Here is a 27,597-nt window from a genome sequence, read left to right as displayed (position 1 = left end):
GTCCCTGTGCTAAGGCACAGATGGTGACAGGTGTGAGGGAATAGCAAGAACTCTAAGGCCGACAGATTATGTTGCTGAGATGTTGGTGTGAAAGATGTGAAGAGATCGGCACGAGTGGATGCAAATTCTGGCCATCTCGCAGAGTCGAAGAGGCTGCGCGTCGTATCTTGAGCCCGAGCAAAGATTCTTGAGACTAAGCGAGTATCGGGGAGAAGATTCCACGTACTGGCGGACTTCGCGCGTTGGGCCGATTTGGCGGCACGCTTCAGCCTTGCGAGGCTGGCGGAGAGTGCCACTGGTTTGTAGCGCTACTGCGTAAGGACGGTGCGTGGAGGGCAGCGACAATGACACACGCTGAATGCGCCTGCATCCCTCGGAGCGCGGTGGTACGGCTAGCTTTGTATAAATATTAGAGTCCTCGCATGGCTTCAGCCAGGTCTCCGACCGGCATATGAGTTTCCGTAGACACAGCGACGTCGCGTAACGTCGGACTCTACAAGATGTTTCGCGTCAAGCACTCGACGAATAGTACAGCGTCTTCACACACCGTCACCCATGCAGCCTGTACATCCGCCATTCGCATGTTGAGCTCGGCAGTAAGCTGCTCAAGCTGTGCCTTGACACCTCGTCCCTTGATGCCCTTGACCCTTTTCTCGACGGCGAGACTCGCCTGCGCTTTGCGCTTGTCGTCGTGCAGGGTGCGCTTTCGCTGCTTGGCCCCTTTCGCTGCCTTTGCTGCCATGTCTCTCTCGTCGTGTGCTCTACCGCGGTGGTCGTGTGCCCTGTGGTTGATGAGCTCACGCTCGAGCACACATCTAAGATTAAGGGGGCGAGCGTGACCGGGTCAACAACGTCGACGATAGCTTGGGCGGGCGCCTCTTTGAAAATTGATTGCGGTGCCGTGGATCGGGATCAGATCGGTGCTGGATCGGGCGGACACGTCGGCGGCGGCCTACGGGCGCCAGCTGTGCACCCCAAGTTGCTCTCGTGCTCGCCTTCTCTGCCTCGCCCTCGCATGTCCGCTGCGCGGCCGTGCCTTTTCTTGCTCTAGACTACACCATTTTGCCGCTAGAGACATTCTGAATATTTTTGCGCCATGACGGCGGTCGATTGGGATCTCTTGTCCTCGTATGCGGGCCTGCTTTCCCTTGCCGTGTTCTCCATCTACACCGGGTCATTTGGGTCTCTGCCGGTGCGTCTCCTAGAATTTGCAGATCGGATTGTGGGATTGAGAAGAACATCTAGTCTTCAAAGTCGAAAGACGGCAAGAAAGGGGACGAGGTAGAAGAAGACGAGGAGCAACCAGAACGGCTCTCATCGGAAGACGCTTGGCTCTTCCCGGTTGTACGTCGCCCTTCGCCTCCGAGGTGCTCACCTCATCCAGCGGCCCCCAGATCGGATCCGTCCTCCTCTTCAGCCTCTATGTCATCGTCAAGTACTTTGGGCGCGAGTGGATAAACTGGATCCTGCAGTGGTACTTCACCATCGCCGGCGTGGGGAGCGGGAGCAAGGTGTGTGGCCTCCAGCCTCTGCCGATAACGCATCTAAATATCCAGGAATCAGGCTCTCATATCTCTCGTGCGCTGGCTCGTGGGTCCGACCCGCTGGAGACAGTACGAGACCGTCAAGATAAGCATATCAAGGGAATCAAAAGGCATGGCACGCCCCTTCCCCGTATCTCGCCCCGTCACGCTGACCCTTGACGCAGAGCTGTTGGCATGGTCGCTCCGGACGCCTTCGATTTATATAATCCCATTAGGAGCGCTTCCATCGCTCATATATACCTTCGGACCCAGCGAATCCCGCAAGTCCGCACTGCTCACGGACGTCCTCGCGCTCTCCTTTTCGTACAATGCACTGTGCTTCCTCACGCTCGACTCATTCAAGACAGGGTGCATCCTGCTATCAGGGCTATTCCTGTATGATGTCTGGTGGGTCTTCGGTACAGAAGTGGTGAGTCTCTGCTACCAGGAGCATCTCCCGGACTCTGTTCAAGGATAAACGCGCTCGTCATGCAGATGGTCAAGGTAGCGACAAACCTCGACATCCCGATCAAGCTTCTCTGGCCCAAGTCGCTCGTATTTTCGACCGAACGCGGCTTCACCATGCTCGGTCTCGGCGACATCGTGGTCCCAGGGATGTTCGTCGCGCTAGCGCTGCGTTACGACCAGCACCGCGCGTCGCAGTGCGGGCAGCACGTGAGCTACAGTAAGCCGTACTTCTACGCTGCGCTCTCTGCGTACCTCGCGGGCCTAGGCATGACCATGATAGTCATGCATGTCTTTAAAGCCGCACAGCCGGCGCTTCTCTATCTGAGGTAAGTAAATCTCCCGCTTCGTCGCGCGCTGTCAAATGACGGACTGACGCGGTACCCCCAGCCCGGCCTGCATCCTGTCCTTCCTCATGACCGCGCTCGTGCGCGGCGAGCTCGCGGACGCGTGGGGTTGGAACGACCAGGTAGAAGAGGCCGATGCGCACAGCCAGCGGCCGTCGAACGTGTCCACGCCGCAGGCCGTGTCGCGCGCAAACTCGTCTGCGAATGGGAATAATCTCACGCTGACGAGTGCGGGCAAGAAGGCCGAGAAGGCCGAGGGCTCATAACACGCCGTGCCACGGCAGCCACGCTCTTACTATTTCTTCAGGATATATTGTGCTATCGTATTTGTAGGTAATATACACGCGGGAATGCATGCCTGCTTTAGACGTTACGGTAGTACTGCTCGTGTGTGTATCAGGGAAGAGGACTGCGCTGGTGCGCAACAGCCTCGACGGTCCTCACTGCGGCGGTGCGCGCGCGAGCCGTATAAATCCACCGCAGAAGGCATCCTGCAGAAACAATCCTTGCGAGGCCCCCTCTGGGAGGGACGCACCGGGCCAGCACTGAGGGTGATCAATGCCAGACGCATTTCTGTGCGCGGCACGGCTCGAGCGCGCCAGTCGGCGTGGCTGGGCGCGGCACAGACGTCGGGCGCTGCTCGTCTTCAGTCCGGAGCTCTTTGCGTCCAGCGCGGGTGGTACATAAACTGCAGCTGCCCCGCCCTCTCCCGATGGGAGGCCCGTCTCCCTCCGTTTCTCCGTCAGTCTCCTCGTTTCCGCTGTGCGTCGCGCGCATAGGCGTTCTGGCACAACGGTTACCCCCAGGACTTTGGCGGCGAGCCGGGCTCAATGCGATAAGCAAAAGCTATAATTGAGCTCCTTCAGAGCGCCGCGTTATCTCTGTGCGTACACCCGGAGCAGACTAGACGTGTCTCACATATTCTGCGCGGGTGAGCCACCGTCGGCAGAGTCTCAAGAACAAAATTGTATGGCATGTCTATTCCAGACACAATAGTGCATTTTACTCGCTACCAATGCGAGGAACCAAAAGGCAACGCGGCCGGAAGATAGTAGCATCGTCTGCGAGCACCACAAGGTTTGCCACTGCCGATAGCTCTAGTCTTGGCACAAGAAGAGTAGTCGAAAAAAAATACCCTGAGAGCTGCGTTCGTCGCGGCACGCCCGAGCGCAAAAGAACGAGGATTGGCCTCTCTCGAGTCCTCCGTGACACCCGTCGTTCAGCCGCATCAACCAGGCACATTCATGGAGCCACTAGCGCACCCCGCAACCGATCGACTGCAGGCCCTCGCTTCCCTTTCTTTCGCCGCGACAGTTCTCAATCGATGAGCACGGCGCCACTGCCGAGGCCCACCGGCCTGTCGATGGCGCGTTCTGATGTTTCGACCGTCCGTGCTCGATGTGGTTCTCATGTCGATGCAGAGTCCCATGCTTCGGACCCGGCCAAGGCAGTCGTGTGCCACTGCTGGGTGGTGAGCCACCGTGGTGCGATTGCCGCCGTCATCCGCAGAGGCGGACGGCAGACGGGGAGCGGGACGGTGGGGCCGAGACTGGAGGAGCACAACGGCGTTCGGCACATTGCCCGCTCTTCCATGTGCTCGGAAATGCACAGGAAAAACCGCCTGCGTGAAACTTGAGACTGAAGTACTGAGGCATTGCACTCGAAAGTGCCGTTGGAACAGGTTGGAACGCGCGCTGGTATGGGAGCCATGGTGCACCTCTGGACCATGGTGGAGGAATTTGCATCTGGTGGAGATTGGATATCGAAAGCTTTGACGCGGCGTCCCGGACTCGGACGTCGCCCGGAGTCGTACTTGGCCTGCCCAGCTTGCCGCTGCGTACGACGCAGAACTTGCAACCCTGCGTTCGCGTTCGCGGAGTGGCAGCGCAACGAGTGCAGATCTGCGCAAAGCGAAACCGTAAATCATGCTATAATAACACACCTCTGACAGTGCGGGGACGCAAGGCAGCGAGCCTGCGTGTCGGCGCTCGCTGGTAGGCGTACGTCACCTCTTGTGCACGGAGTACGGACGTCCGAGGTTCTGGCCATACCCGGTACGATCAACCCTAAAGGAGGGCTGCATCCCAACCGGCGTCCCTATAGATGGGATAGTGTACATGTCCCGCGAGATCGATCGTGTGTGCGCAGCTTCCATCCCTGCAGTGAGAAGCCTGGAGTGCTCCATGGACTGCTCGACGCGGGAGTAGGTCTGTGGCGTTACGCACCATGAAATGCTCGCGGACCAACTGAACAGCGAGTCCTTGCAGAGCCTGCACAGTCCAGGTGTGTCGTCCGCGCTGCGGGCGGGCAGTGTATCGGATCGAGATCGAACGTGCGACGTCGGCCTTCTGATGATCTTGGGCGGTGCAATCTATTGCGTTGAGAAGCGCGAAGCCAGGGTGACTCGCCGAGGGTGCCGTACGCGGCGGCTTCTGCAGCACATTTGCAAGATCGCGGGGGTCGAGTCCTGGGAGGTGCGAATCCTGAGTGCGGAGTAGGACCTGCGACGTGATTCAGTGGCCAGTGTTCGCGTGAGTGCAGGAGGAGGAGCGCAAACCTCAGGAACGTCACCGCTGTGGGAAGCACCCAACGGGACCATTCAATGAACAGCTTGACAGGCAAGGCACTCAACGTACGCACACTATGCCTGGAAGGCGCTTGTGTATGGGGGGTAGAGAAGCAGACCATGCGCAATGGCTGGGAGAACGGTTGGTGCGGCCGCAGGGCCACCATACTGCGTTAGGCAGGTTCGGAACAGAACTTGCTGCTGGCAGATTCTCTGGTTGTAAGGAATGACAAAACCAGTTACCTCGTGCCATGGTCATCACAGCACGCCGGACGCCACCCGGGATTTTAGGGACCAGTGCAGTCTTGGGCGTCCTCGTACGCAGAGTGTGGGAACGTCTGGGGTGCAGCCGTAGAAAAGGGTGTCATATGCCTGATGCTGGCCCAGTGCAGTGCCGAGGCCCAGGCCAAGTCGTGTCATGCAGTGCAACGGTCGTCAGCAAGGGACTGTCTGGCTCGCAGGGCCGCAGGCAGCTAGACTGGCTTGCAGCTTCGACAGCGAATTCCTCGGAAAGCGGTGGGTGTGAACAATGATGGGATGTCGCGGACAATATGGGTCTGGAGACAGGTTTGACGCCATGCTCCGTCCGGTGCCCTGCGGGGGACGATTCTTCGCATCATGTAACGGCATGCTGGAGCACAAGAGGAGAATGCGACGAGCAGCGTTGGCCCGTTGGCCACATCGCGTGGACGGGCCGCAGAAACAGGACGAGAAGGCGAGAGCTGGCCACTCAATCGACTCTGACGCGAACTCTGGGCTGTAAAGAGCGCGCAGAAGCAGGGAAGCCAGGGGAGATCAACATGAGTCTGGTGTATGGGCGGGAGAACGCGCACCTGTTTTGCCGGATTGGCTGCTGAGCTGGGGCTTCTGGCAAGTGCGAATGGCGTCGGAGAACAGATCTTGGGCAAAGCCTGAGCGTAGTCACGCGGTGCGACACCCTATTATGCCTGCGGGTCTAGGGAGGTGATGGTGAACGCATGGAATTGCACCAGTGAATCCGGATGCAACAGAGCAACGGCTCGTCTTGGCGCTGCGGAACAGAAGAGGCAGGTGCGTTGATGATTGCAGAGATGTAAGGAGGCTGGCTTGCAGGCCCTGCAGCTCTTTGACTGATGCGGGGCTGCCGCAGGAGGGACAAGAAAGGGATGAGAAAGCGTCCGAGATGATGGGGCTAGACGACGAGGAGCCCAAGAAGCTGTCCACACCGGGGTCCGTTGACAGAACGCTGTGAGAGGCTGGTGCAGGAATGAGTTAGGGCTCAGTGCATCCACAAGTTCAGGACGAGCGTGAACTTTGCCGCGGCGGCAGGACTTGCTGTGGTAAACTGAAACACATCGCTTCGAACAAGCCGCCCCCATGTGAAATCCCGATAATATTGCTCTGATCGCAGGGCCCCTGTCGTAAAGCGTTTGACGTCGACGGTTCGGGGGATGTGCACAGGGCGAACAGGGTCGTCCCCCGACGTCAGTGCAGCCTCCGCCATCGCATCTCCTGGGCGATCTGGGGAAGCAGCGAGGCAAACAGGGAACAGCGTTCGCGCGGGAGAACAGCAGGTGTGCGGCTGCGGCGGGTGCGCTCCAGCGCGACGTCTTCTGGCGAGGAAATAATCTCGAGAGGTCGCGCTCAAGGCACGGGTGGAATCGTCGGCAACTCACTAGCTATGAGACCTTGAGACCATTCTTGGGAATTCCAATATTTGATCCCGATCCCTGAATCTCCCGGTTTGGATGGTTCACCAGAAATTTTGGAGGGGTAAATGAATATTACCTCCAAAGGGCTCCGAATACGGACCGCAGGTCTCCTTGACCGTCGCCGCCTTGCAGCTAGCTGCACGCAGACACAGACACTCCCCTCTGCTGGCGAGCTGTGTTTCACGACCCACGCTCAGATTCACCGCTCGGACACTTTGCTTCCTCGCCACTCTCTTCCCGCCCTACCATTTCTACCTCGAGTCAAAGCGGTCACTTGCCCGCTGCTCAAGTCGCCGTAAGACGTGAGTGATCACACGCAAACTGCCCGCCTCGCCATTCGCTGATCCTCGTCCGGCAGTCAACAAGCCACTTCATGGAGTCTTCTACCTCCTCGACGAGGGCTTTCGTCGAGACTGCGTCTCGCACTTGGTCGCCTCCTGGCCGCCCTACCGTAAATACTTCTGCAGTGTCTCACAATTCATCGACCTCTACTCCGGTCGACCGAAGCCCGCATCCTTCCTCTGTCTCCAACTCCTCCCACTCTTCCCCATGGTTACAACAAATGGCCCTTTCTGCCGCCTCTCAATCACAGCCTGCCACCTTCCACGCGCCCTCACCATTGTCCTCTACTCGACGTGCAGCTGATCTCCCAAACCAACAAACTGCACATTCATCCATACCTCAGAATTGGACAAACGTCTTCTCATCCCCTTTGGACCCTTCAACGTTTGCTGCCCTCGTGGCGTCGGGTGTTCTCGGTCTCCCGGCGCCGACCGTTAACCCAAGTCTACCCTCACGAGCAATGCCCTCACAAGCAGAACTCATGTCGAATCAAAGAGGACCTGGCTACGCAAAAGAGTTCCCGAGAGCAGTCTATGGTCAGGGGGGAAACACCAGTTGGCAGTCCATGAATTCTGCGATTCCGATCTCGCAGCGCATTCATTCCGGCCATGTTCGCTCGAACCCAGGGAGTGTTTCTTATGTAAAACGGAGGCCCTCCGGCTCAGGTGCGCTTTCCGCTGAACTAACGCGGGATCTCACACTCAGTGGTCATGAATATCACAGCAACAGACCCCAGTCTGAACATGGCCGACATGGCGCCAAGCTTGCAAGGGAGGCGCACCTCGCATGCGTTCGATCAGACGGCGTACAGGGGTAACGGTCATTTTGGCATCGGAGATGCGTCCATGGATGCGTTCTCGAACGGGTATCCATCCCAATCTCACTACCCGGAGGTCCACTCTCCGCCTAACTTGCCGCCCTCGCTGTGGATGTCCCCGGCGTCAACAACACCGTCGTCACCCAACTTCCCGGAGCACTCGTTCCCGCCCCTGAACCCGCTGGCGATACCCGCCCATCTCATGCAGGATACGGTCAGCGGCTCGTCAACAAGTTCGTCCACTTACGGCGAGTCCGGGCGCTCAACCGCCCCAACGTCCGCGAGCAGCCCGATGTCCAGTCGCAAGTTCTCGGATCTGTTCCAGGACGACCTGTTCCCCCCGCGGAAACCGTTGCGCAATGACGCCAAGCATCCCAGTCCGATCGTCTCGGGCTCCCCCGACCTGAAGGCCATCGAGCTGGCGGCGGAAGACGTCGATCCAGAACAGCTGGCGAGGGACGATCCACTGGCGACGCAGGTTTGGAGGATGTACGCGAAGACGAAGGCAACGCTGCCGCACGGGCAGCGGATGGAGAACCTGACCTGGCGGATGATGGCACTCGCACTGAAGAAGAAAAAGGAGGACGAGGACAAGGCGAAGTTGGAGGAGAAGACTGTAGTCAAGGAGGAGATAGTACCAGAGACCCTTGACAGCGCAGCTCCATCGTCGTCTTCGAGTCGCTCGCCAGACAGCACCCCAGGTCCACCAGCGCCGGAAGACTCTGAACGCGGAAGGTCAAAAGGCAAAGCGAGAGTGAAAGTGGTGGGCTTCGATGGGACGAATCAGGATGGAGTGGAGGACAATGATGAGTGCGTGGCTTTTATTTTGCTCAAATTGACCTTCTAAGTGAATGATGTCGCAATATAGCGATGTGCCAATGGACTGGCGGGACATGAGCAGGTCACGTTCGCGCGTGCCTATGGATTGGCGCCCGGCTAGTCGTTCTCGCTCCCGGCCCCCCATGGGAGGGCTACTCTCGGAGCAGAACCAGTTCAAGTTCCCCAGTTCTCCCCCGCCGAAGGCTTCCTCCTCCCCCTCTAAGCCCATATCTACATCGGCGTCAGCCCGCCGGAGTCCTTCGACGTCGCATATGCCACTGGCAGCCGTCCATGAGACAACCGCCGAGCATCATCACTTCCCTGATCTGCCACCGTTCTCGGCATTGACGAGCCCCGTGGGTCATCCTGCCTCGCTTCCATCACTGGGGCTGCAGGGATTCCCGCGGCATAGCACATCGAGTGCACCGTCGCCCGAGGAGTTCACCGGATTCCCCAAACGGGTGCGCAAGACGAGCTTCGACCATACTGTAGAGAGGGAGGGGTTCTTCACCGGGGTGAGTGGTCGACATCAAGTTGACGGCAAACCGCAGCCCCCTGAAAAGCTTGTTGGAACCAAGCGACGTGCAGATGCACCACATGCGGAGAGTATGCTGCGTGGCGACCCCATCGGTTTGGACACGACGGTGCCTCTAGATGCCCACGACGTCGACCATGGGCTTCCGAGCACGGCGTTCAATTTCTCGTTCCAGCCGTACGAACATTACCTCGACCTCTCCTCCTCGGCTCCAGTGATGCACCATAACATCGGGCATCATCACAAGCATCGTCTACCAGACCACTACCACGAGCCCCTCCACCTAAGTGGGACCTACTCGCCGATTGAGCAGAACAACGAGGGGCTCTCTGCGACCGCTGCTGCTGCATCGGTTGCTGTGGCCGAGAGTTACGCACAGCTCAACGTTTCCAACCTGGCGGGGCTCGATGAAACTGGGCTCGATTACTCGTTGATGGGCATGAGCATGGGCATGTACTCCAACATGGAGCACCCATCGATCGGGCACCATCCGTATACACACGTCGACCCGACGCAGATCCTGCCTCTGGAGCACGGCGATGGGTCGTTCCAGAGCTTCCACCCAAGCCCATCGAGCGATGGCTGGGGCAACGGTGTCAACTCAAGCTCGAACGCTTCTCCAGAACCGTACATCACGTCCAACGCCTCGACGCCGCCATCGGTGGAAGGCTTGTCGAATGGCGCACGCCCTGCGCGGAAGATCTCGTCCACCAAGAGAATGGAAACCGCCGCGCGGGGCAACCAGCGCAAGGGGTAAGTGCAACGTTGTGTGCGATAAACAGCGCGGTACTCATGTCTCCCACAGTAGCACGCCCGAGCTTCAGGTGGGCACGTCGGGCCAGCCTTCAAAAGGCAATGGGGAAGACGGCGAATCTTCCCCCACTGTGTGTACGAACTGCCAGACCACCAACACTCCGCTCTGGCGCAGAGATCCGGAGGGCCAGCCTCTGTGCAACGCCTGCGGACTGTTCTTCGTAAGAAGCCCCACATCTTGCGCCGTGCTGTACTTTTCTGACCGGACTTACGTAGAAATTGCACGGCGTAGTGCGTCCTCTGTCGCTCAAGACGGACGTCATCAAGAAACGGTGCGTGGTTGGCCCCAAGTGGTGGAGCGTGCTCGTGCTGACGCCGATTGCGGTCGCAGGAATCGTGCGTCTGGAACGCCACACAGTGCATCCCGTAAAGGCGCTTCGCTACCGAAGCTAGCTGCCTCTGGGACACGACCCCGGTCCTCGACCACAAGTGCGATGCCGAGCGGGCTCGCTGGCTCGCGGCTGTCGCCCACGAGTCGCATCGGTGGCAGCGCTGCAGGGGGCACGCTCGCCATGAAGCGGCAGCGACGGACTTCGGCGGGCCCGCAGATTTCTACATCATCTTCACGCAAGGACAGTGACGAGAGTCATGTCGGTATGTAATCTCACGAAGCGCATATGTCTCTCTATGTCTTTCCATACCATCTCGCAATCTTGGGCGCGGGCTGTTTTACTATCATTAGAATGTGTAACTGATCTGCTGCGGTTTTGTCCTGCCCCTCTTCATGCTGCCCTCATGCCACGCCGCTTGCTACTTTCCCTGTCCATGTACGACCATGAGCATAGAGTCGATAGATCATTCGTCGAAGTGCTTTTGTATTTGAAACAAGAATAATTTTCTTTGGTTTTACGAGCGCAAGATGAGATGGGCCGAGCGTGGGGTCTGTGAATTTGTGATTGGCGCGTGGTCGGAATCAGCGACGGGCTGAAGCGAGCTGCGACCACCGCCTGGCAGCGACCGCGGCATTCGTCTCATTCCCTCACAACCTGGCTTCATTATTCCGGCAGCCGTCCCCGCGGTCGCCTGTACCGCCTTCATCTTTTCCCGCTGGTCTCAAACCGGTCGGGCCACAGGACGTCCATGGACTGGCGAACCGCCGGGTGTCAAGAACAGACCTGGACTTTGAGCAGGCTCTCCGTGCTGAAGGGACAGTCATCCTCACAGAAACTCTCGACGTTGACACCCTCGGGGTACTGGATACTTCAGACGCCTCTTTCAGCTCTTTAAGCCCCTTCTCGTCGCCAGAACCTCCGCCCAAAACACCCCTCATAGGCGTACAGCCTGCGTCGCCCACCATAGTCCCCCCAACGCCCTCGCCTAGCAGCCTGGCTGCACCGCTGCCCTCGCGCGACTCTTCGTCGTCCTACTCCAGCCGCGAAATATTTTACGACGCACAGGAAGACACTGACCTGCAGACGAAGCGTCGTTCGATGTACCGCTCGCCTGGCACCGCTAGCAGCCCAGATCTCGCCACGCTCCTCCGCAAGAGCAAAGGCAAAGAGGCAGGCTCAAGCAGAGCTAGCACCAGCGCCGACTCCCCCAGTCCCACTCCCAAACGCCTCGCCCCCACAGACTCCAGCGATTCTAGCTTCAGCCGCGAACGCCAGAGGTCTGCGACCGCAGGCTCGTCGACCTCTGCCTACACATCTCCACCAGGCACTCCCAGTTCCAAGCTGAAACTGCGGGTGGGAACAGGTGGCGTACCAGGCACTGATTGGGTGCTGACGAGTCCACGGTCGATGACTTCGATGAAGGATGGCGGCATATCTAAGGTAGCATAATTCCTCAAGGAGTAATGACCTTGCTGACCGTACTATCCGCAGTCCAACAAGTCCTCTGTCAGGGCCAAGACGACTGCCTTCCTGGGGAAGATGCTGGGTGCGTCGTCCACTCGTGAGCGATCGGTGAGTGCTCTTCCACGCGCGCATTTCCGTCGCGCCTCATGTGCTCATGCGAACGTGCTAGAGGACTGTCACGTCCCAATCAAGTGGGGGCAGTGATCCATACGCTGTATCTCCCGTCTTCGACGCATTTCCCCCACCGGTGCCGCCAATACCACCATTCCCACAGACGCAGAAGGAACCTGCGAAGAGCTTTGAGTCCGATGTCTTCTCTAGCCCGTCTTCTTCTCTCGACCTGCACAACAAACCCTTGCCAGATATCAGCCCTGACCTCAATGATACCGATAGCGACACCGAAATAGAAGATGCAACAGACCACTCCATGTCCATGGTCGTCGTTAAGCCGCGCGCTCGGACACCGTCTCCAACAGGAACTGTCACGCACGATACTGTCAAGTCCAGCGGCATAGTTCCCACGCGCAGCAAGCGACGCAGTATGAGCGTCAGCGATGTTGACCTGAAGCGCATCATGGCATCTAGCTCGACCAGCACGATACTTCCGCAACCGAGCCTATCCTCCCATCCTTCCCAAGGCTCTGGAGGTTCAGATTGGAATAGCATCATGACAGACTTCAAGGGCGAGCTCCTCCAGCTTGATCCTATCTCGACGGCACTGCTGGATCTCAAGGACCCATCAACACCTGCCCGCAAACGACTGTCTGTTCGTTCCCAGAGCGACCATGTCCTGCCCACGTCGTCACAGAACGGTGACCGACCACAGCCCAAGCACGCAGCGACTGAGCCGACCCCCACCGGTCCGCCGACACTGACCGTCAAGCAGCCATCGCTAGAGCGCATAAATTCGGGTCCGCTCAGAGCCCGGTCGGGTTCTGCGTCCAGTCCTGGCCATCGGCGCGTTTCTGGGATACGTCATGGTCCCAGATCGCCTGTGCGGAACGCAGTGACTTCATTGACATATATACCATCCTCCGCCCGAGACGAGAACCGTCTTCGCGTACAACATCGTTCAACAGCGTCTAGTTCTGAACCATCTCTCGTGCCGTTGCGAGATGTCCGGGATCCGAAGCGTAACTGTGCGTGGCATTGTATGCATGATTGTTGCTGCGTGAGCTGATCTAATCTGTGATGCAGTCTCCAGTCTCTCCGCTACCTCTCAACAAGATCTTGCCACAAACGACCTTGTTATCACCAAATTTGCGGCTAACCTCTCCCCCAAGAAAAACGAGGAGACCGGTAATATGAAGGCGAGAGGCGAAGAGCTAGCGGCGAGGTGCTGGGCAGAAGATGAAGAGTTTATGGCCAAGGATAAGATTGCTGAGTGGCTCGGCGGACAGTTCGTGCATTTCTCAATTGCTCGTCGCACTCACCATTGACAGCGTTTTTGCAGGAGTTCTATCAACAGGATTGCTCTGCGCTACTGGATGGACAATTTCGACTTCACTGGGTTGCGGCTCGACAACGCTTTTCGACGTCTGTGCGGCAAGCTCTTCCTGAAAGCTGAGACGCAGCAAGTGGACCGTATACTGGAGCAGTTCGCCCGTCGTTACTGGGAATGTAATCCTACTAGCATCTTTGGCAGCGCCAGTATGTGTGCCTGTATCACCATAGGCTGACTTCGTACTCATTGACATCACAGGTGTTGTACATGCGGTGACATACTCCTTGTTGCTCCTCAACACGGACCTGCACGTTGCGGAGCTGACATCGCGAATGTCGCGCCAGCAGTTTGTCCGTAACACTCTCGGTACTATTCAGCTACAGATTCAGCCCGGGTCGTCGTCAGACTTGGCCAACGATGACTGGAGCAGCGTGCGCGCCGGGTCAGACATCAGTGACGGCGGGATTCCCACGGGGCGGTCGATCAAGCGCAGCAACAGTATGAACAGCTGGAGCAGTGTTACCCGCGAGGCTTTCATCTCGAACTTGAGCAGCAAAGCAGCATCCTCTGGGCAGCTGACCTCTGCATCGACGGATACGTCCGGTACGCAGCCGCAAACCCCAATCAACGAGAGCGTTGTATCGGTCGTGTCTGTCCGCGACGGTAAGAGCTCTGACCCTGCGACCCCTGCTATTACGTACGATCGTAAATGGGAAGGGGAGATGGAGGACCTGTTGAAGGCGAGTTCGCTTCGCGCTATCGACTTCATTGGATACTGAACGGCTTTGCAGGAGATATACAACTCCGTCAAGACTCAACAGATTCTGCAGCCTACCGGTAGCATAGCGATGGCGCGTTCCTCAACATCGTCGCTGAGCCCTCATGTGTCCGCCCTCCGCGGTATCGGTTTGCGAGGACAGCAGAACAACCTGAAGCGCGGTAGTATACGTGGTCTGCAGTCGATCCTATCAACGCAAGGAATATACAGCCCGTACATTGCCAGCAACCCCGCTGATGGTCGGGCCAGTCCCGCGCCGAGCTTTGCTACATCGAACGAGGGCCTGCACGCGTCAACCGCCTCCTTCCTCATACCAACACTCGGATTTGCTTCCAACCTGACGCAAACAATCATTCGCGAAGCTCAGGAAGATGACGCTCACAGCGTCAGGAGCGACCACTCAACATCCACCGAAGTCAGCATTAGCGACGAGGAGCTCGCACTTCTGGGACCTCCGTGGGCAAAGGAGGGCATGTTGTGTCGCAAGCAGTACTGGGAATGCATTGGCAAGAGGGCCAAGTCGAAGTCGTGGCTGGATGTTTTCGTTGTCATCCAGAAGGGTGAACTCAGTATGTTCGTCTTTGGGGACCACAGCCTAGGAAGTGCGAACGTTGTGGGCGGCGGTAACTGGCTGGTAAGTAGTAGCCACTTTTCGTGACCTGACCTATCTAACACCCCTACAGGAAAATGCGCAACCAGTTGGAGCTGTACTGCTTGCACACTCACTCGCGCATGCATTGCCATCACCCGGCTATAACAGGCAACGTCCCCACTGTATGGTGCTCACCTTGGCGAATGGCGGCGTCTATTTCTTCCAGGCTGGTACCGAGGAGCTTGTTAATGAATGGGTGCAGACGTGCAACTACTGGGCCGCTCGGACGAGCAAAGAACCTCTGACTGGGGGCGTCTCCAACATGGAATACGGTTGGAACCGAGTTCTGGACCAGGATACTTCGGATGCCGTTAGCACGAAGAGCGGCCGTAGTGGGCGGAGTAAATACAGCAAGAAGGACTTGGTCGCCACCGTGCGAGGGGACAAGTCACCCTGGTCGGACCGTATCGTTATCAACGACTGGAAGCCTCCGATGGCGCCTAGCGTCCCTAGTACGCACGACGAGGAGACGCAGATGGATGCCCTGCAGAAGCATGTTGCCGCTCTCAAAGATGACTTGGTTCAACACAATGAACTGCGAACTCCGATGATGAATCTTGTGAGTGCTTCCGTGCTTCAACGGCCACAGTAGCTCACGCCCCGTGTAGTATCCTCCACGATCTTCCAACGCTGCGAAGGCGCTCGCCAATTGGGAAAAACGTTCGCAGTGGATTCTCACAGAAATTGTCAAATACGAGTCATACATTGACTCTCTGCGGGCCGCGATGAATCTTCGCCTAAAGAAGCGCGGCGAGAAGGCGCTCGAGCGTGCCCTGGCGGCCGGCCCCAGTGACGATGATCGCCTGAGTCGTACGAAAGGTAAATGGAAAGGCCACCCCGGTGAAGAGACGATAGAAGAGAGCGAGGAGCCTCCACCCAGCGCGAAAGGCGACTCAACCATCCGGTCTCATTCGCATCGCCGCGAGACGGCCGATATCGGGCGATAACTAATCCACGATCTTTTGTGTAAGTAACTATATGTATAATTTCTCTAAGACTACCGTCCTGGATGTCATCACCCCTTCCTTTTTTTCTAGTTTGGAATGTCTCCTTTACCTCTTCACGATAGTACTTATGATGTAGCATTTGGTCTATTTGCACTATTCTCACTGTTATGCCACACGCTCTCCGTCGCTTTAACTTTCTTTGGGTACTTTCATTAATACTTGGTAGTTGCATGGATTGGACTGTTTCCCGGAGGTGGCGAATATGCTCCTGAATAGTCACATAATCATATCAGGTGAAGCAGAGCCTAAATACGCAGCCAGATCCCTTTAGTGCCCTTGCCTCTGTTCGAGGATCACCGGCAGTTTCCCCCTCAGCGTGACATACGTATCGAGTAGATCCTTCTCCCACTGATTCAAGTCGTACTCTTTCGACTCACGCAGCTCGAACTTGTGCATCATCGCGCACGCTACCACGCGCATCTCGACCATGGCGAGGGCCTTGCCCGCACAGTTCTGGGGGCCGAAAGAGAAAGGATCGAATGCAGCGCGGTTGGTGGTGACCTGCTCCTTGTTGATGACGTCGCCGGTGGGCAGGGTGTAAGAGTCTTGTGTGAGCCAGCGGTCCGGCCAGAAGTCGTCGGGTAACGGCGAGAATTCACGCGGGTCGCGTTGTAGGGAGAATATATGCACGGAGACTTGCGTGCTCTCGGGTACGAAGCTGAGCGACAGAGGGTTCAGCTACTAAGCGCGCCACAAGGAGAGATGTCTACGTACTAAGAGCCGATCATTGCACCACCAGACCCGCGCTTTACGGTGCGCTGGAGACCACCAAGAACCGGCGGGAGCAGGCGAAGTGTCTCGTTGCTATTTACAACGCTGTGAGATTACACGTTCCGGCACCACTTGTGGTTTTACTCACATGCAGGCATTCAGGTAGGGCATATCCGCGTGGCGCGAGAAATCCAAAGGATCTTCACCCGGCGGGAACGTCACATCGATCTCCTTGTGAAGTTTCTCCGCACATTCTGGGTGACGCAGCATGAAGTACCAAAGATGGACCAACACCGTTGATGTTGTATCCGATCCTGCAATGACCGCCAGCATGCCATCGGCGGTGATCTCGTCCGGTGTAGCGCCACTTTGTGCTGCGCCTTCGTCCTCAGTCTGCAGCGGCAGTGAGATTAATGACAGCTAAAAAAGCGCAGTGACGAACCAAAAAGTAGAACAAGTCTTTTGATGTCGAACCTTTGCTCGTTCTCTCTCGCACGCACGAAGCTCCCAAGAGTTGCATGGCCTTCGGGCCTTGCGCAGGAATGTGCTTGATGAACGGATAGATCCAGGGCGTGTGAGAGATGACGGCAAAGGCGCTGTAATTATTGTTAGGGTCATCTAAAAGGGACACGTGGAACGCTCACAATATTCCCTCCTCCACAATATGAAGTAGACCTAGATGGTCCTCACCCGATTTGACCATGCCGAATTCGCGGCCAAACGCCATAAGACCCAAGAAATCAAAACTGTCGGTCACATTATTCAGCGTAAGAAGAATGATGAAAAAAGGCTGCTGACACACCCAAATAGATTTAACCAGTGAGAAATGTCAATCTTCTCTCCCTGTCTTTTCGACAACTCCTCCATGAGTTCTAGCGTTTTTGTATGCAGGATCGGTTCATAGCCTTTCAGGGCTGTGCTGCTCATGGCCCTCACCCAGGGCTTTCGACGCAAACCATGAACGGAGAAGTCGCGGACGCCATCGAGCTGGCAGACTCCATCAGGGGTCGTCCGAGTATCATAATCTAACCAAGGCTCATTGAGTAAATCTGACATCCATCAGCAGATTTGGCGTACATGGGCCCTTGGGCATGGTTTTCGCACCATAGATAGGCTGGACAGCATCAACGCGGCGGAAAGAAAGCTCATTGGGACCTGCGGTAAGGCTAGATGAGCCCTACAACTAGACCGCAGTCAAATGTGCACAAACCAATGCGGACTACATCACCATACCGCTCGTGCCAGTCCTTGATGGCGCGATAGAGGTCTCCGCGTGCGACAAGGTAGGCCACATAAATCTTACTGAGTTTCCCAAATGTCGGCCCAGGATATTTCGCCAGAGGATGGATGGGTGAGAGACGGTAGAGTGCCGTGAATGCGAGGATTAGGCACCAATAGGATACTGCAGCGCCAATCTGCTGAAGAACTGACAACTGGGAACTGAGCTGCCAAGCCAGAAGGGTGGGCACACCTAACAGCAGGACAGCATGGACCAAGAGGCTGTTAGGTTCAAATTGCTTGTAGATAAGATAGCATGCCTGGACATGCCATTCGTTTAGCAACTTGCCACAGTGCTCAAACCTTGAGCAGCGCTCACAAAACTGGCGGTGCACACGAGCACCTTGAAGTCCGCGCTGTCGAACATGGGGGGCTCGCTGTATCTCTCGGCCAATATCGCGGGGAATAGAAGGAAACCTCGAGGTGCTGTCAAGAGAGACGAGGTATATCAGGCTCCTATAGCCCCTGGAAACACCACACTTATATATATCCCTGACAGTCTGTCTGGAGCACAGCACGGCCACTCCTTGAAACATCCAGATTCTCCACGCCCATCGGAATTCCGCATTTGGACTACACCACTAAGGACCGGCAGCTCGGTTGGACGATGCGCACAATCTCTCCCCGCACGGATGGGACTGTGGTGACAGTATCTGGGAGATCGCCCAGGTGCACTCCGAGGACTGAGATCTGAGACTTTACTTTACATGTTACACCTTACTGCCCATACTGATGCTACGCTAGCTAAGGCACTACGCCAGCCGCTTGTGCCCGCGATTTTCCAACCACGAGAAAGCAGTCGCAGTTGAGTCGCAGCCAAGCGAGCATCAACCACGAAGACACTTGGCCTCCAGAACAGCCTCCACGAAAATTGCTATCGGGGGAACACAATTCGCGTAGCGGAGCGAAGCCGTCTCTTGCACATGCGTTACAGGCCAGGCTTGTACTTGCAGAAGCTTGACCCGGCTGAAGGAACCGAGCAAGTGATAGTTGTACTGAGGCACCACTACCCGCTGATTGCCACTGTCAAAGCTACACCAGAGGATGCAATGAGAAGGTGTCACCAATCTCGATTGAGATTGCACAACGTCAGCATACACAGACACTACCGTAGTAAGATGATATTATCGTGCGAGGAGTTGAGGTTGTTATTGGTGACGGAGGGGTCGATATGACCCCGGGGCCTGCAATCCTATGTCCTGGGGCACGTCGTGGGGTCTTCAGAGTGAGCTGACGGAGAGTCTTACGCCGGAACTCGTAACGGGAGTTACGGGACCTAATCGTGTTTCCGGGATTTCGGGATGTCAGGGCTAGGCTCTGTCCGTGCTCAGGTTTACCCAGCGTGCTCAGGATATAAAGACGCGGTTGCAACACGGTGCTGCTCCCATATCGGAATACCTGTTGATAATCCCTCGTCTTCACTCTCATGGTATGTGTCCCCTCGCCAGACTTTGAATGCTGCTCATCTTTCTGTTAGACAAGCGCTCAGACAGTCTATTCCATCTCTCGCCGCAGAGATGGTCCATATCGATACCAAGTCGGTTTCGACAACATTTTCACATCGGAAGCTCTGTAAGGTCTATATCGACAAGCACTCATGGTCAGCCGCGTTGACGGTTTGCGCAAGTCCCAATGTCCTACCTATAGGCCAGAATATGCCACAGAAGAATAAGTACGAACTGTACACCGAATGCGTAAGGTCCACTCCGAAAGTACAGTTACTTCCTCCTGAAAAAGGTCATAGATTACTGGCACGCCGTTCACCACCCCGAGGGTTCAGAATAAGAGCATGTTCGTTCATCCCAATCGTGTGTGCACGCATGTCCTCACTTTGGTTCAGCAAGGCGTACCGTATCCGCCCGTCTGTCGCTCACGAGGGATTTGTCAAGAGCGAGAAGCAGAACCCATTTGTCCGTCTTCATCTACTTTCCCACGGCTTCCGTTAACACGGCCTCTCTACAGCTCGTCGCTGAGTTCTCCCTCAATGATCCTACACAAACCGCTACGCCCGAGCGTGTCACTTGGACCCCGGACGTCCTATCGGCGAACGAGAAAGTTAATTTCATCTATGGCATCAAGACTATGATGGGAATGGTAGTCCGATGCTCGTTGAAGGTCTCGCCATTCATACCTATGCATGCAACTCGGACATGGACAAGGAAGCATTTGTGAACAGTGATGGGGACTTCCTGATCATACCTGTGAAGGGCCAACTTGATATCCAAACTGAGCTGGGCAGGTGAGTTGTCCAGAATCCATGTACCTTATTATGAAAATTCGGTGACACCGTTCACTTGCCTAGGTTGCTGGTCTTCCCGGGCGAGATCACGGTCGTACAGCGGGAGCTGAAGTGGAAGGTTACTTTGCCAGATGGTAGTGCAACCGGCTGTGAGTCTTGTTGAGTGTGCCTTGCCGTGTTCGTTTCCTGATATGCTTTGTGCAGACATCCAAGAGATCTTCGGGTCGCACTATGAGCTCCTTAACCTTGGCGTCGTTGGATCTCATGGACTCGCGAATCCTCGCGACTTCGAGCACCCAGTAGCCCACTTTGAAGTTGACCAGACCAATTGGGAAGGTACGTGTATTTGTTGCATCTGAACTCACGAAGTGTTGAATCCTGTCTCTCATGTATCTATCAGTTATCTACAAGCTTGGTGGTAAGCTCTTCACGTGCAAGCAGGACCACACGCCCTTCGACGTCGTAGCATGGCATGGCAAGTACGTTGCGCCAGATTTTACCAGGTCACCTCCCTTGCTGACGACAGCGGCTGGCTGTCAGCTACGTCCCGTACAAGTATAACCTCGATTTCTTCATCTCCCTCGGTAGCCTCACCCGTGAACATATCGACCCGTCGATCTGGACGGTCCTCACGGCGCGCTCAATGACCCCAGGGGTTGCGCTTGCCGATTTTGCGTTCATTGGCGAGAGGTGGGACGTCGCTGAGCAGTCGTTTAGACCACCGGTGTGTTACCTTCCGCACCTTTTCATCTTCCGCAAGGACGGTATTTTCTAACAGGATCTCTCCTCGTTCAATGCCAGTTCTTCCATCGCAATACTGCCTCCGAGGTTCTGGGGCTTATTAAAGGCGAATTCGGCTTCACTGGCGACTTCGTGCCGGGTGCACTCGTGCTCGAGAGCGGGTTTGGTCCGCATGGACGTACGTGATTCACTTTCCCGTAACCTCCCGTCCGGTCTACTGATTGCCGGCTCAGGGGAGGATGGCCCCTACAACGCGGCCCAGGACATGGAGCTCAAGCCAATGAAGATCTTGAAGGGCACGCAGAGTGAGCTAAACTTTAGTCAGGGATTTCTTTTTTAGTCGGCTAACTCCGTATGCAGCTGTACTGCTCGAGACGAGCATGATGATGACCCTAACTGAACACGCCACCAACAGCAATAGACGTCAATGTGAGCGCCATCTCCTGTCTCCGTGTCCCGACACTTCTAATTTATGAACTCATGACAGCGAACAAAGGTGGGGCCAGGGGTTTGGAAGCGAAGTTCCTCAAGTACAAGGACCAGATTCTGGCGGATGCGAAGGCGGCTGGCTTGGGTCTCATCCCTGGTCTCTGATCCGACTGAACGAGCTAACAATGTATTTACTGGCGATCGTTGAGGGCTCCAGTTCATATTCACAACTCGTTAGGTCCAGAAAAATGTACACATTATGTAGCTGACTGTGGCAGTGAATTGGCTCATTCTACGAGTACCTGTGAGCGATAAATTACGGTCAATACATCAGCTAAACGTTGTATATTGATACGTGAATACACGGCACATTTTATTCGCCCCTGAAGTCTTGTCTCATTGCAGGAAGCGTACCCAGAAAAGCACGATTCCATTGGTAAACTTCAGGCGAATGAGAGAGCTAAGATTCAACATTATGCAGTTTTCCATCAAGAACTAGCTTGATCCAATTTAGTGGCCAAGCCTAGTACTCCATCATACCACCGAATCAGGGGAAGCATGTAATCATTGTTGCACAGAGAAGAGGCAATGGAGCTGATGGGAAGCCATAAATATATTACTTTTTAACTCTCTGTCCGCCACCTAGTAGCACTGGGAATAATCTGTGCGAACGGCAATTAGCGCTACCCAGCAGCAGTGAAACTAATGGCCACTTACAAGGGTTAAGAACGTGGCAAGTGAAGCCAGAAGCGCACACGGTCGGCCCACTGTATCCAGTCCCACCACACTGGCCCCACTGAGCAACACTCCCAGTCGGTGCATGGCTAGCAGACGAGCCAGATCCAGATGCCGGAGGCGGCGGAAGAGGCAGGGAAGTCGTACCGCCACTGAATGTAGACCCAATGTCACCGAACTTGACGTTACCGAACACCACCTTCGAGCTCGGGGCCTGCGACTCGATCCGTGCTGGCACACCGGACGTCGTCGCACAAGTGCCGCGGGAAACACCAGGCGACGACGCATCCTTGGTCGTCGGGTAGTCAGAGTCAAGCCACAGCATGCTCGCCCCATAATCATCCCACACCGACAGCGCGAGCACCATCCCATTCCCGAGTGACTCGCCCATCTGCTGCAGTCCATCATGTTGCGAAAAGTAGTCCGTGTCCCCGAACACCGTTTTCTGCTCCGTGCAGAACTCGTTCGTGATGCTGTTGACCGCGTCGATCCCGGGGACGTTGACCACGCCATTCTGGATCACCTTCCCGCCCTGCACATACACCCGACGGATCTCGCTCAGCGTCCCCGTCGTCGTGTTGTCGCTCGTCACGAACTGCGTCACGACCGTGAACGGCTTGGACGTGTCGACCGTCAGGCCGTTGCCCAGGCGGAACGAGTTGAAGTCGCAGCCGTCGGCGTCGCACAGGCCGGTGTCGCGAGTGCAGTCGTCTCCTGAGCACTGTGTCTGGCCGTCGGTCGTGCACGGATGTGGGGTGAATGCGGCGGCGTCGCTGTTGGCCTCCCGAATGTCCATCTCGCTGCAGCACGTGCCGAAGTTGCCGGTGCCTGCATTCGCGCTTGTCGCATTCCAGCCGACAACGTTAGCCTGTGCGAGGGAAGGGGAGGTGGAGGAGAGGGGAAGGAGAAAATGTCAGCGCTCGAATTACCGCAAAGCATCAGAGAAGGAGACTGTACGACATACCTCGCCGTTGATGAACTTGATGTCACGAGGACCCGTACTTCGCTCCAGCCTTATTCGTCGGGAATCGACCCATCCCTCCATCCTCGTCCATCTCCACCAGGTACAGCGCTCCATTCAGCCCGCACGGCAGATCCGACATGTCCACGTCAAACGTGAACACCTGGTTAAGCAGCTTGAACATCTCGTAGTGGCTGTCGTCCGCCATCAGGTACACACGGCTCCCCACGTTCGATCCCGTCACGAACTGCAGCGTCAGCGACGACCCCGAGCTCGTGATCCCGTACGTCCCCGTGTAGTCCGCACCGTCCTGCGCACAGTGCGCTGCGCACGTCACGCCGTCGGGACACAGTGTCGCGTCCCACTCGTTGCCGGTGAAGCAGTTGGTGTATCCGGCGGTGCTGTGCAGCCACCGCCAGTTGGAGTCGAGGACGACCTTGGTGTTCTGGTTGACGCACCCGCCGGCGGTGGTGCACTTCTGGGACGACAGCGTCGGGTGGGTCTCTGACGTCTGCGTGCCGGCTTGTTGAGCGGCGGCAATGGCAGCGAGGGTGAAAGAGATGAGGGCAAATTTGTGGAACGTTGTGACTGGCTGGCAGGAGACCAGTTAGTATCGTCCAAGATGCCGGTGGGTACGACGGGCACAAATTGACTCACCGAAAGGATCAGGTCGATGGTCGTTGACCTGTAGACCTTGGCGGATGTCTTTTATTTCTGCTATTAGGAATCAGGTCCAGTTTCGGCTGTCGAAAAATGCTGGGGAACTGACGTAGAGCTGGATCGACTTGCGGGGACGGCAGAGCTCTGGCTGTTGACCATATCTGTGTTCTAGTTTATATACGCTCGAGCCTGCTACGCCTCTTGGAGCGTAGCTACAGGCGCCCACGGCTATGCCTGTGCTAGAGATCGATTTCGAGGGCGCGTTCAAGCGCAACGTGCACCTGATGCTCGCGCGTGAGCTAGGCAAGGCCGCGGCTGAGGTGTGCAAGTGTGAGAGCACGACATACCCCGATACGCACGACACGGTGGTAGAGGTGTATGGTAGATACCGCAGCGGGAGGTGGATTTGGTGGATCTTCCATCGCCTAGTACGAGCTCAACTTGACAACATCGAGATTATATAGCCTAATGAACTCACCAATCACCGCTGCCCGTAATCCACAAGATGCTGCATCCTCCGCTGAGAAAAGTAAGATAGCGGTGGAGGGCCGTGCTGCCCTCAACAGCTGTAGGTATTTCACTAGCAACGCTGTTGTCGCGCCCCTAGTTCTTGTGGCCCGCAATACTTGTTGTATTACTCACGAGCTTCTTAGTTGCGCGCACAGTGTTGTTTCGCTACTCTGGGGCTTGTGCGCCTGCTCCGCGCGTGATGATGCGACCTTGCTGCCCATGAGGGGAGAGATGTTCGGGCGCTTGTTACTATCGGCCGTGCCATTATTCGCTAGTTTAGGGCAGATACTCACGTACTTGAGCAAGTGAAGAGGATACCACCTTCGGACAGTACTTCAAACTTCAAGCTTCAAGTGTCGTAATCAAAATTTTGTATATTATTTAGTTCCGTTCACTAACGTTGTAATCATATGCTTTACATGCAAATCTAGTCTACGGTGCGAGAAACTGGCCAGTGTTCAGTGGTGCATATATAAGCGGCTGCTGAGTGCTCTCCTGAGCCTCGCGCATGTGCTAAGCGGCGAACGCAGACGCGGTAGTAGACGCCCTTGCTACAAGCTTGGCCTGTAACGCATGTGCAAGAGACTATGAAAGGTGGATCTGAAGTAGAAGACCGTCAACGTGCAACCAAATTATGAAACATGCTTATCCGGGGCCAACTCTCTGACATGAAATATGTCGAACTCTCTTGTCTTCTAGCATCTCTCTGCAAGAGTGCCAGAAAGAATCCAACTATCGTGATTTTTCTGTGAATTTGGAGTGTCTTGAAATACCTGTACCCTTGGCATCTCCTGTGTCATCCTGTACCACGTGCACTGCGCGGCATCGCTGTCACATACGCGAGCTAGTATGATCGGCTGCGCCTCCTATGCTGGCGGCTTGGCGGCTAGCCGCGTCTTCACCTTAACCTCACCCATAACCTCAGGCCTCAATAATGGCTCATACGGCGCCGAGGCAACGGTCGCGAATGATTGTGTGCACGACACGTACAGGCGTTTTTCGTCTGCAAAGCGTCTGCAATTCATTATGGTAAGTTCTCTGGCCCATTATGCTGCGATTCGCAAGCCTCACCAGGTCCTGCTCTGCATGATAGCCTGCTGGTACGAAGTGCGCATGAACAGTGCATTTAGTAAGCTCAGCAAGTACTAGTGACTGTGATTGCCATTGTTCTTCTTCAAGCAGAGGACGAGTCACAGCTTCTACATGTGCACACAACTCGGTCTCGACTGTCTGTTCGGCGGTGAGTTGTTGGTCAGTATATAAAAATGGACCTCAAAAATGGACACCCCGCAAAGGACCAATGTCAACGTTCGAGCTCAGTGAAATAAAAGAGCAGAATTTCAATTTTTCTTCGGGGCTTTTCATGCACCCTGAAATCAGAGGATGTTCGCTTTCGGCATCTGCCGCCAGCAACTTTCATATATCAGAGGCGCCCGCGGACGCTCTTCTTCCCATCCTGCACTTGAACGTCGAGCAGACCCTTGAAGACCCCTTCCCTTCCCTTCCTCTCCCTTGGCCTCGCTGCTTCCACTCTCTATTTGACTGTCGCCCGCTATTTAAGCTATCTACGTGGCAACTTCCTCTCATTCACTACGTCCCCCCGCTCAGCTATGGCCCCCACTCTCGCTAAAGTCTTCCTCGGTCTCGCTACCGTCCTTTCCCTGTCCTCTGCGGTCACTGCGGAGTCTCACACTATCGCCTTTGACAACCAGTACGTGAGTTCCCTGTATGCCGGCGTGTAATGTGCTAATAAAAAATGGCAGGTGTGGCATGGGAACTGTGCGTTACTACGATCCATCTTCCGCGTTGCGCCCAGACTGACATGCTCTATAGCCCACGCTAATCCTTAACGGTCAGATCGTCTCTACAGGAGAGCCGTATACTCAAACAAGCACCATATCTGGCATTGCGTAAGTAGTCAATGGCGTTTATTTCGGGGCTGAACTGATGCAACCACCCAACAGATACCTGCAAACTGGTGTGTATTGGAGCTATCAGTATACTTGTTGTCTGAGATGCTGATTGTATGCTCTCAGGTAATTGCGGCTTCAATGGAGAGAACTGCACCCTCATGGAGATGACCCTGAATGACCCAACTTGCCCAGGTTGCGGCTCTTCCACGGACATCAGTCTCATCCCTCCGTGCGTATCATGTTCGAGACCGCAGTCGTGACATGAGTAGACTCAAACTTTTTGTATAGTCATGCGTTCAACGTAGAAGCTTCGTTCAGGTAAGCTCGGCTGCTCCCTACCACCGAAGCGTCTGATCTAATCCCGGCGCTTCGCGGCAGCTACTACAACGGTTGCAACGGTCAAGGCACGACTTGCTCCTCTGCTGACTGCTCGGAGGCCTTCCATGTCTCCACCGACAATCAGGTTCAAGTTGCGTGCGAGTTAGACGATGTGAGTGGTTGCTGAAGCACATATAGCCCTTAATCTCAGCTGTCCACTCAGGTCAACCTACTCATCACCTTCTGCGGTAATGCCATGACAAACGCACTTGTTGTCGGTGGTTCGGGCAGCGTTCAGAGCTCGTCTTCCGCCCCTCTCCCTGCCACTTCTTCCGCAGCCCCCTCTGCCGCTCCCCCCGTCACTTCCTCCGCTGCTCCCCCCGCCACTTCCTCCGCTGCTCCTCCCGCCGCTTCCTCCGCTGCTCCCCCCGCCATTTCCTCCGCTGCTCCCCCCGCCGCTTCCTCCGCTGCTCCCCCGCCATTTCCTCCGTTGCTCCCCCCGCCGCTTCCTCCGCCGCTCCCCCCGCCACTCCCTCCGTCGCATCCTCTGCCATCCCCGTCTCTGTCTCCACCAATCCTGCTTCCAACGCGACTCAGACTCTTGTCGCTGTCAGCTCTTCCTTGGCTGCTCCGTCTTCTTCTCCTTCTGCCAGCAGCAGCGGAACATGCAAGAACAAGAAGCGCATGGAGCGTCGTCGCAAGTTGGCCCGTGCGCACGAGCAGCTCTCGCACTGAACGCCATAGCTGCGGCTCTTTCCTGACTTGATGACTGTGTCTCGCTTTCCCCTTTTTTCTGTTTCTTGGATTACCTGCTACGCTCTGCTCCTCGGATCTCCCGCATGCGGGATGCCGCCTAAGCACATCTGTACCCAGGCCCTGGTGGATCAAGGAGCATGGCCTCCTCGTCTTGGCCGTCTGCTTCTTGTTGATTGAGACTGTCCGTACGCTTACGTGTTTCAATATACGGTTTGCAACCGGAATCACAACTCCTTCTTGCATGGAACTTGACAACGGCATGTTGATAAAGTGATGAACGTGTCAGGCTCGCTCTCGACTGCTGACTTCAATCTCCGTCCATTGCAAGCAGGCGGATGTCGCACGGCTTGAAGCTTGAGCTTAAGCTGCGAACTGTAATTTTGTGAAGGATACTGCGTGCAACCATGTGCCACCAGTGGATTTATGGTTACCACTGCCTGCTCGTCTGCTGCACCTATCTTAACATCCAAAGCACTGCATCGACGGTTGATTGATCCTGGAACGACCGCTGATGATATTTCGATGCCCCTGGTGAAGAGGGTCCTTGTTGCACAGTTTCATCGTGTGATAGAACAGCAGGGGATGTTGTGATTGCTGCACTTGATTAGAGCATCAGGGACTCGGAGCGTTGTCAGCGCCGACCCTCCCTCCGGGAGCTCTCTGGACCTGTCTCGCGAAATTCGAATCAGTGTCAGAAGCAGCGTGAGCGCGGTACCGTGTTGTAGGTGAAATCTACACAGTGATCGTGTCA

General features: G+C 56.0%; 8 protein-coding genes across 8 annotated transcripts; 5 read left to right on the top strand and 3 right to left on the bottom strand.

Annotated features, from left to right (window-relative positions):
• Positions 1 to 37: 37 nt before the first annotated feature.
• Positions 38 to 2,698, top strand: PHACADRAFT_258063 (uncharacterized protein). Its single transcript, XM_007396929.1, has 8 exons — positions 38 to 493; positions 548 to 1,192; positions 1,246 to 1,344; positions 1,395 to 1,511; positions 1,564 to 1,654; positions 1,709 to 1,953; positions 2,019 to 2,317; positions 2,379 to 2,698. Exons 2-8 carry the CDS (start codon positions 1,097 to 1,099, stop codon positions 2,599 to 2,601), a joined length of 1,170 nt encoding a protein of 389 aa, XP_007396991.1. The 5' UTR covers positions 38 to 493; positions 548 to 1,096; the 3' UTR covers positions 2,602 to 2,698.
• A 1,713-nt stretch (positions 2,699 to 4,411) lies between these two features.
• On the bottom strand, positions 4,412 to 5,667 carry PHACADRAFT_174797 (uncharacterized protein). Its single transcript, XM_007396928.1, has one exon. It carries the CDS (start codon positions 5,066 to 5,068, stop codon positions 4,553 to 4,555), a length of 516 nt encoding a protein of 171 aa, XP_007396990.1. The 5' UTR covers positions 5,069 to 5,667; the 3' UTR covers positions 4,412 to 4,552.
• A 1,426-nt stretch (positions 5,668 to 7,093) lies between these two features.
• Positions 7,094 to 10,774, top strand: PHACADRAFT_258054 (uncharacterized protein). The gene is made up of 6 exons (XM_007396927.1): positions 7,094 to 7,599; positions 7,658 to 8,561; positions 8,620 to 9,858; positions 9,911 to 10,079; positions 10,135 to 10,190; positions 10,250 to 10,774. The coding sequence occupies exons 2-6, from the start codon at positions 7,678 to 7,680 to the stop codon at positions 10,518 to 10,520; spliced, it is 2,619 nt and encodes an 872-aa protein (XP_007396989.1). The 5' UTR covers positions 7,094 to 7,599; positions 7,658 to 7,677; the 3' UTR covers positions 10,521 to 10,774.
• Positions 10,775 to 10,777: 3 nt separating this feature from the next.
• PHACADRAFT_162677 (uncharacterized protein) lies at positions 10,778 to 15,535 on the top strand (the record flags this gene model as incomplete). The annotated part of the gene is made up of 10 exons (XM_007396926.1): positions 10,778 to 10,798; positions 10,926 to 11,690; positions 11,742 to 11,842; positions 11,907 to 12,853; positions 12,912 to 13,113; positions 13,168 to 13,364; positions 13,417 to 13,898; positions 13,950 to 14,570; positions 14,620 to 15,147; positions 15,197 to 15,535. The coding sequence occupies 10 exons, from the start codon at positions 10,778 to 10,780 to the stop codon at positions 15,533 to 15,535; spliced, it is 4,203 nt and encodes a 1,400-aa protein (XP_007396988.1).
• A 327-nt stretch (positions 15,536 to 15,862) lies between these two features.
• PHACADRAFT_196722 (uncharacterized protein) lies at positions 15,863 to 17,951 on the bottom strand (the record flags this gene model as incomplete). The annotated part of the gene is made up of 9 exons (XM_007396925.1): positions 15,863 to 16,253; positions 16,310 to 16,399; positions 16,455 to 16,699; positions 16,749 to 16,902; positions 16,951 to 17,052; positions 17,109 to 17,331; positions 17,384 to 17,461; positions 17,517 to 17,844; positions 17,904 to 17,951. The coding sequence occupies 9 exons, from the start codon at positions 17,949 to 17,951 to the stop codon at positions 15,863 to 15,865; spliced, it is 1,659 nt and encodes a 552-aa protein (XP_007396987.1).
• Positions 17,952 to 19,665: 1,714 nt separating this feature from the next.
• PHACADRAFT_258050 (uncharacterized protein) lies at positions 19,666 to 21,236 on the top strand (the record flags this gene model as incomplete). Its single annotated transcript, XM_007396924.1, has 9 exons — positions 19,666 to 19,823; positions 19,887 to 19,972; positions 20,028 to 20,159; positions 20,224 to 20,302; positions 20,364 to 20,547; positions 20,625 to 20,742; positions 20,798 to 20,869; positions 20,925 to 20,993; positions 21,052 to 21,236. Coding segments are annotated over 9 exons (1,005 nt in total), but the record flags the coding sequence as incomplete, so codon positions are not given.
• Positions 21,237 to 21,618: 382 nt separating this feature from the next.
• On the bottom strand, positions 21,619 to 24,012 carry PHACADRAFT_258037 (glycoside hydrolase family 7 protein). The gene is made up of 6 exons (XM_007396923.1): positions 23,828 to 24,012; positions 23,697 to 23,774; positions 23,475 to 23,630; positions 22,731 to 23,277; positions 21,711 to 22,567; positions 21,619 to 21,655 (listed from the first exon to the last, which is right to left on the bottom strand). Exons 3-6 carry the CDS (start codon positions 23,506 to 23,508, stop codon positions 21,636 to 21,638), a joined length of 1,458 nt encoding a protein of 485 aa, XP_007396985.1. The 5' UTR covers positions 23,509 to 23,630; positions 23,697 to 23,774; positions 23,828 to 24,012; the 3' UTR covers positions 21,619 to 21,635.
• A 1,300-nt stretch (positions 24,013 to 25,312) lies between these two features.
• On the top strand, positions 25,313 to 26,542 carry PHACADRAFT_258034 (uncharacterized protein; the record flags this gene model as incomplete). The annotated part of the gene is made up of 8 exons (XM_007396922.1): positions 25,313 to 25,570; positions 25,623 to 25,638; positions 25,693 to 25,769; positions 25,824 to 25,837; positions 25,896 to 26,001; positions 26,061 to 26,090; positions 26,151 to 26,262; positions 26,314 to 26,542. Coding segments are annotated over exons 1-7 (392 nt in total), but the record flags the coding sequence as incomplete, so codon positions are not given.
• Between the last annotated feature and the right edge of the window lie 1,055 nt (positions 26,543 to 27,597).

This window comes from Phanerochaete carnosa (assembly GCF_000300595.1).
Source record: "Phanerochaete carnosa HHB-10118-sp unplaced genomic scaffold PHACAscaffold_6, whole genome shotgun sequence".
Lineage (NCBI taxonomy): Eukaryota > Fungi > Basidiomycota > Agaricomycetes > Polyporales > Phanerochaetaceae > Phanerochaete > Phanerochaete carnosa.
Note: the sequence above shows the minus strand (reverse complement) of the source record. Positions and strands in the feature narration are given on the sequence as shown.